The following is a 7,571-nucleotide window of genomic DNA, read 5'->3' as shown; positions in this document are numbered from 1 at the left end:
TCTGTGCATTCCCTGTCTCTAGCTGTTTGGAACTACAGTGGTACTTTTTTCACCAACAGATACAAGAAAAAGAATGTTTTAAATTTTTGTTAAGCAAATGTCTCATCTGTCATAAGCAAAAGCTATTTGTGAGATAAAAGTATAAAATTTTGTGAAATGCATTGAAAATTCTGCTTCGTGTAAGCTACCCAATCCAAAAGGGATGTATGAAGTTTACACATGAACATACTGCAGGAACATATTTTCCTGAATTCTCATTGCTATATTGATATAAAAGCTGTAGTTCTAGAAGTAAGTATATTTTATTTAACAGTATTTAAATGCTTAAGTGGGCAGAAGCACAAATTTGTATATGACAAGAATGCTTACTCTTACAGGAGGATCCTTTTTCTCTTCTTTGGGTTCATCCTGCAAACCAAAGACAAATCTTCATTTTCATTATTTTCTTTTGTTCTCATTTTCTTGCTCATAAAGATCACAAGTCATTTTAAACTGGAAAAAAAGTAATTGGATATTCTGCTCCAGTAATGTTCTAGAATATAACACTTTATTACAGAGTTTTGGCTTCCTCCATTTCATTTTAGAATAGGAAGGAAACATGAATTATTTATGTTGCTAGAAGCTTTATGCCCATGTGATGGGCTCAGGGCGATATTAACACTGTGCATTATCACCCAGCAGAGGTATATCCATTTTACACAAGCAATCAAATCATCCTCCAAATACAGCAGATCTGGAAGCTGTGATTTCACAATAGTTTGGTAACATGGGGAAGAAAATGGAGTTTACCCTCCTTCCAAAGTACTGTGAAAAGCATCTTGCACATCCCATACAATCAAAATTCAATTAACAAGAAGCAAACATTGACCTGGTTCAAAGAACCTGAAAATTCTGAAAAAAAGGATAAGTTCAAAAATGAGTGAACAAAACAGACAACAGCTTTTCTGCTTTGTACCTCTGATTAGTTTGAAATAAGGTCATGAGCGCTGGGAGGCAAGACCAGCAGAGCTGGAGCAGGAGGACACAGCTTATGAGAAGTTAATAAATAAAGGAAACAGAAGCTTGCATATTATAGATATGCATGCATGTAGCTATGGCCACAGATACAAACCAGTAAATTGTTTTTACCTTATTTTGTATGCTAATTTCATACTGAAAACACTTTATGTTTCCCATATGACTTGTGAGGGGTGCTTGCCATGTAATTATGCAACCTGCTGGATCTCTAGTACAATTGACAGTGACATTTAATGGAGGAGTGAGTGTTTCTGGAAAGAAATTAAATTATTAATGTAGACATAGTAATCAGCTACAACTTATCCATTCATAGTAAAATACATCTGAAGTTGAGGCAACTGATGTACAATTGTACGTTACTGATGTTAACAAATGTTATCTGGTAAACAGGAGTAAAATACAGCAGCAAAACTTGTGAATAAAATACAGTAGCAAAACTTCAGCTATTGGACATCTGAAGTAAACTAAAGTTCATGTAAAGAAAGCATGAAGGATTCCATGTAATTGAGTAGTATAATCAGCAGAGTGCCATTTTCTTCTGCATCTAAATTTCACATTAACAGTGCAAGTCTTCAAGGGAAAAAAGATAGAAGTTTTTGTGCATGTGGTATTATTCATGTAGAAGACGAAGTCATATGAATTTGAGAACCTACAGTACAGTTGACTAGGTAAGATCTCATCACTGTTGTCCATGATACCTGCAAAACACCACAGAGCAGGTCTGCTCATCTGAATAGCTCCGGGCTCTACAGTCTGCATCAGCTGCAGGCAGGAGTCAGTCTTGTGCTGTGCATACAGCACATACGACATCCAGGAGGACCCTGGTTTCTCACAGGTCCTGGGCCACACCTGCAAGCTTTGTGGATGCTTCAAACGTCTGAGGATGTCTCTCTCACTTGACACTAAATGCGCGTTTTTAGGCAATTGAATCCTGTTCTGGATCTCCATTAGAGCTTAATCACCTGTCTCACACATAGGTACCCATGTATTTAACTAATGCAGAACTAATTTACAAGTTGACCTCTCCCTCTGGTTTTAGGACACATAACTCTTGCAGCTCTCAGAGACACATGGAATTAAGGGGTGGAAAAATGAGGCCATCAGAAGAGTGGCCTTGAAAGTCTAACCATTGCATTTCATCACTTGGATTCCATGGAAATGTTCACACTGTTTGAGCAGTTATTTCAGGCTGCTTCCGCCTTCTGCTTGTTTGGGAATATTTGGAACTATATTCTGTCAGCTATCAGGATGAAGTCTGTCCTGCAGTGCAGGATCCTACAATGACTACAGACTTTGGTTTATTCTTTTCTCTTCAGAGAAAATTTCCCCATTTCCTTTTTTTATAAAACAGTAATAAAATAAAAACATTACTTACCAATTTTATACAGTTGAATGTATGCATCATAGAACTGGATCAGGGAGTCTTTGCTAGAGCCGTTCACCAAGAAGTAAGCTTTTTCAGTCTCTATCCTCACATTTTGGAATCCACATCCCATATTTCTGCCATTTTCATCCTTAAAGTAAAGCTCACATTCCATCGCATCCTCATATCTATATACAGCAAGGTATTTTAGATAAACGTGGGCAATATGATGTGTTGAATGAGAATTCAAACTTCCCTAGGCTCAAGCAGACCTACTTACCTGGAGTTCTGCCAGTAGAGAAAATACTGGGTATCTGCTGGTGCATCCTTGCCTGCCTGCCAAGTGCAGTTCATGAGGGAAATGTTATAAATCACACAGGAGAAGTTGTCAATGGCTGATCCGTTCATGCCTGCAAACACAGGAGTACCTGTGATGAGGAAAAATCAAGTGACTGCTCCAAGCTTGCTGAGCTAGTTGTAGGAAGCCCCTTTTCACAGAAACATTGCCATAAAGCTGTGAACCAGAACTAGTTCATCCTACAGGCAACAAATTACAGAATGAAGGGTTTCAGTGTTTCTTTTACCCCCAGAACGGTGGAAGCAGGCAAATCCTTTCCCAAAGTCTAGCATATTATCTTGAGGAATATGTCTGCATATGCTTGAGTATGAGCCATTCATGTTCACTGCTGTGACAGAAAAGCTTGCCCCATTGTTTAGAGGAGGTGCTTGGCTTAGGCATGACAACTGAGAGAAAGCTGGACTCTCACCCTATTTTGGCTGATTCTGAACCCTGAAACCTGTGAGTGAGTAGAGCATTCACACAGGTGAAGAAAGGCACATTGCCTTTTAACACCATCCTTGGTGCTACAAAGAGAAGTCTTTCTCCTTTTCCAGTTAATGCCCAGGAATCCACTCCTGAAGTGTTCACACACAGCATTTAAAAAGCTGAGACTTTCAAAGTAACGTTGGGCCTTTTTCTGCCCTCTGATCAAATAACCTCCTAGCTAGATCTTTCCATCTTGATGTGGGTGATAGCGACTTGATCTTTCCCTTTTCTGTAGCACCTTGAAGTGCATTTCTTTGCAGTTTGAGCCTCCTTCTCTCTCCTCCTTCATCCATTTTTCTGCTTCTTTCTGCAGCCTACTGCAACGTTGGTGAATGACTCTGCTTCTGCCTCCAGCCCCTTCCAGCATCCAGTATTGAAGGCACCCTTGTGGAAGCAGAGGGAAATCTGTGGACCCTGCATGCTTGGAGGCTAGGGCCAGCTGGGGAGGAAGAGCAAAAGCAAGAGGTTTGAAGAAGCAATGTGTCCCAGCTTGTATTTTGAGGGTCACTCTGAGAGCTTTTCCTCTGTCAAGTCCCCAGGAAGAGATGAGTAGGGAGTACTTTCCTACTCAGATATGAGCAAGATGCTAATCTTATCACCTCTGCCAAGTCTGGAATCCCACACACAGCTGCAGGAGCACTGATGACTGGGCAGTTTTAATGGAGAGCTCTGAGTGGAGAAGGAATGAGAAAATGGGCTGTAAAATCTTCATGTTTCAAATCATGAGCCTAGGATCTGATTAAGCCCCACTTTGATTAGTTCCCACATGAGGCAGGCTCAGGATACCTTTGTAAACAGTTGCCTCAGCTCAATGGATACACAGCAGCTGAAGGAACGTGCACAAATGCTTTGTGCATGTATGCGTATGTGTGGCACGTGCACATCAGGGCCGGATTAGGAGACCGCTACATTCAGTTTGCCCCTAGCTGCTTATCACAGGAGTTTCTTTACCCCTCCTCCTCTGTTTTGTGGGTTACACTGTTCTGCAGACTGTGCTTTGATCTAGCTTTGTGGTCTGGCTCCTGACAAACTCACCAACAGCCCAGCAGAGAAGTGTTTAATGAAGAAACAAGCACTAACATCTTAATTTGTAACAGCCAGAACAGCTGTTTTAATCCACCCTTAAACCACTGTAATTTAGTGGTATTTTTGAGCCTTAGTATGAAAGAGAATAATGCAATTATCGAAACATTTGTGGTAGTGCATCTTTTGCAGAATTTTGGAAACATTCGTAACAGAGCAAGTAGTTTTAGCAGATCCACAAAAAAAAAAAAATTAATAGAAAATAAAGCAGTTACCTACTGTGTAAGGAATTGTATTCTTTAAAAGGTTGCAAATGGAGAAAGCCTTACCCAGACCATAAACATTACCTCGAGGGATAAAGGTGCAGGTTTTTGAGATGTTTGTGTTTGGCACTTCAATGGTAAGGAATACCCCTTTGTGCAGAGGCAGGTATAGTTCCACTGGAAACCTGCATAGTGGACTATCCACCTGAAAAATAAAGTATTGATGTTTTATTTCTGTGTTTTTCCTCTGCTGGTGTTAGATGATGCTTGCTCTGGAAGTGCAGAAAATTTGTAGGGCTAAAATCTCACGTGTATATGTGTGTGGTTTAGTCTCAAGGGCTAACTCTCCTTTACCACTTGAAGGTGATGTATAGTAGTGCTGAGTGATCAAAAGCACAACTACGCAAGAAACTTTGCAGCTCAGGAGTTGGATGCTACACTAATGTGCAACTCTTAGAGAAGCCTAATAGTACCCCAGTAGCATAACAGAACATGATTGGTAAATAGGGGAACCACTATGGAACTTAATCAAAAGATTAAGCAAAATAGAAGTCCTTGTCTAACCTCTCCAGGGTCAGAAAGGTGTCTATGGCATTATACTTACAATCTTCAATAAAGTTGTAGTGTGATTTCGTAATATGTATTTCTAAATAAGGCATCTGCTTTGCTATGCTGAATAAGCCATCTCTATTTCTCTTTCTGTAAAGCTTCCTACTTTTCTCTTTGGATGATGTGGCCTTACAGCATAACCAGTGCTACAGGCATGATCCAATTTACTGGGAAACAAGTGAAGAACTGGAAAGAACGAAAATCCATGGCGGTGTTTGGGGAATTAACTTTTTATTTCTTTCCCTCTTAATTCTCTTGGAGACTCTCTTAGTCTTACATCCCCTTTTTTCGGCAGCTACATCCCTATTCACAATGCAATATAGGTACAGTTCAGGCCATTGCTTCCTCTCTACTTCAGTGGCAGAACTTCAGTTCTGTGTATGCACAGGATGTCCTCCTGCAGCAAATGCACCCTGGCATTGATGACAGCTTTCCACAGCCCCTGACAGATCAAGCTGTAGACTGCAAACAACCACTGATCAGACTTTACCTGCAACTGATTCATTTTTCCAAAGTAAATCGATAGAAGGTAAAGAAGAAAGTGCAATTATTTATCTCAATGAATAGCAAGTTTACCTCTGTCTGTAAACTTTCCATGTCCCTGTCCATGATGGTACATTTATACGTAGAGAAATTTTTGCTGCTCTCCCAGGTCAGTTCCATTTTTCTCCAATTCATTTTCACATTTGTAATAGGCGATTCTTGTGCCTCTGCTGCAAGTGTTACAGAATAAATTCAGTAAGGACAGGATGCCATTTTTCTTGAATGCAGAGGATAGTATCTGTCAGGCTTAAGATGACAATTGCCAGATTAATTGCAAATATCTCTGATAAATGAAGAATTAAACCCTGTTTCTCAGATTGTATCTGCAAAAACATACTTACACTCTATACACTGGAAGTCAGCATGCAAGGGATGAAATAGCATCATACACCACCACATCATGCAAATGAGTCCAAGAGTATCAAACATCTTTTCTTCTCTGGAAAAAGACAATGAAGCCTTCAGGAAAAAAAAGGGAAAAACAAAAACAGAAAAACAAACAAACCAACAAACAAAACTAAACATAAAAAAAAAAACCAAACCAAACCAAACCAAACCAAACCAAAAACAACATCAAAACCAAAACCAAAACAAAAAAAAATATGCCAAAGTGTACTTTGGTTTCTGCAAAGATTAATTTTTTTTTTTTTTTTTTTTTTTATGGGGACGTCAAGCAGAGAGTGCTTCAGGATGCCTGTCAGGCACCTCTTCTTTGAAAGAACTGAATAGGCTCACTATTGTCTATTACAGCACGGCAGCTTGAGATAGAGGCCACAGGCTCTCACTGTGATACATACACATGCAGAGACCATGACTTAGGATTACTATTTTCCCACATATATATCCTAACCATACCATTAGAAAAGCAGGTTTTCATGCTTCCTGACCCTGACAACATCATTGCAGATTTTCCTAGTCCATGCTCCAGTTTCTGCTGCAAAGTGACCATTTAGACTGGCTTTCAACCATTTGTTGAAGGCATCTTTTGTGAAATGGGTGGTTCAGCTTTTGTTTGTGTCAGGGTGTGGATGACTTCTTAGTGAGTGCTCCATTAAAGCCAGTATCACCACCAGGCATGTTCAGAGCCTGTACCTGCTCCTGCCAGCATCTGTGTGTGTGGAGTGCGTGGAAAACATCTGTGAGTTCTGAACTGTCTAAGCAAAGCAGGAAGAGAAAAGTCTCAATCTTTGCCAGGTTCGGGCAGGAATTCATCGCTGACATGCTTAGCTTTTTTGACTATGGCAAATCTACAGTTTTGATTCAAAGACTTTTGAGGCTGATTTCAAGATTTCATGTAGTAACACCCTAATAAACCTTAAAATAACATTTACAACAATTTGTTTTTTTCTTTTTTTCCTGGAGGCAAAGATCAAAGCTGATTATGGGCACACTGTTGATTTTGTTTACGTTGTCATTAATTCCAGTGTTATTTTCTGTCACCTTTTCTTCTTTTCTTTTCTGACCATGGATCAGCTAAGAACAGCTTCCCATTCAGAAAAGTACCTTAGGAGCTAGAATTTTTGTCAGCCTTTCCAAAGGCCATTTGGTACTTTAGCACTGGATAATCCTGGATTCAGCTCCTTTTCCATATTCTTGAATATCCCAAATAGCAGCATTTATCATAATGAATTTTTCATTTTTATATGTCATCCCTCACTTTTCATCTCTTTTCATGTAAAACTGAATATATTTAAGAATGCAAATTGTTAGGTGTAGTTTCCTGTATCCCACTATTAAATAAGATACTTTTTTCCCACACTTTCTCTGTAATTGGTTTTGGATCCAGAAATTGTTTAATCTTACAGTGGACATTATTAAACTTGTTTAATGATGTATCCAGATTCGGGTACATCAACGGTGGAGGGAACATCTTCATGGCTTTGAAATTTTGAGGAAAACCTTTCCCTCCTCATTCCCATGGACTACT

The 7,571-nt window shown here is 39.5% G+C and overlaps 1 protein-coding gene across 1 annotated transcript in view; it reads right to left on the bottom strand.

Annotated features, from left to right (window-relative positions):
* LOC104403239 (granulocyte-macrophage colony-stimulating factor receptor subunit alpha-like) overlaps positions 1 to 6,073 on the bottom strand; it is a 10,565-nt gene extending 4,492 nt beyond the window's left edge. Inside the window, exons 1-7 of the mRNA XM_010011311.1 lie at positions 5,986 to 6,073; positions 5,678 to 5,814; positions 4,577 to 4,697; positions 2,661 to 2,790; positions 2,393 to 2,568; positions 1,129 to 1,268; positions 376 to 408 (exon numbers count right to left, since the gene is read on the bottom strand). Coding sequence (XP_010009613.1) covers positions 376 to 408; positions 1,129 to 1,268; positions 2,393 to 2,568; positions 2,661 to 2,790; positions 4,577 to 4,697; positions 5,678 to 5,814; positions 5,986 to 6,073 — 825 coding nt within the window. The remainder of the gene's footprint in view (positions 1 to 375; positions 409 to 1,128; positions 1,269 to 2,392; positions 2,569 to 2,660; positions 2,791 to 4,576; positions 4,698 to 5,677; positions 5,815 to 5,985) is intronic.
* Positions 6,074 to 7,571: the final 1,498 nt, after the last annotated feature.

This window comes from Nestor notabilis, unplaced genomic scaffold (assembly GCF_000696875.1).
Source record: "Nestor notabilis isolate BGI_N333 unplaced genomic scaffold, ASM69687v1 scaffold9090, whole genome shotgun sequence".
Lineage (NCBI taxonomy): Eukaryota > Metazoa > Chordata > Aves > Psittaciformes > Psittacidae > Nestor > Nestor notabilis.
Note: the sequence above shows the minus strand (reverse complement) of the source record. Positions and strands in the feature narration are given on the sequence as shown.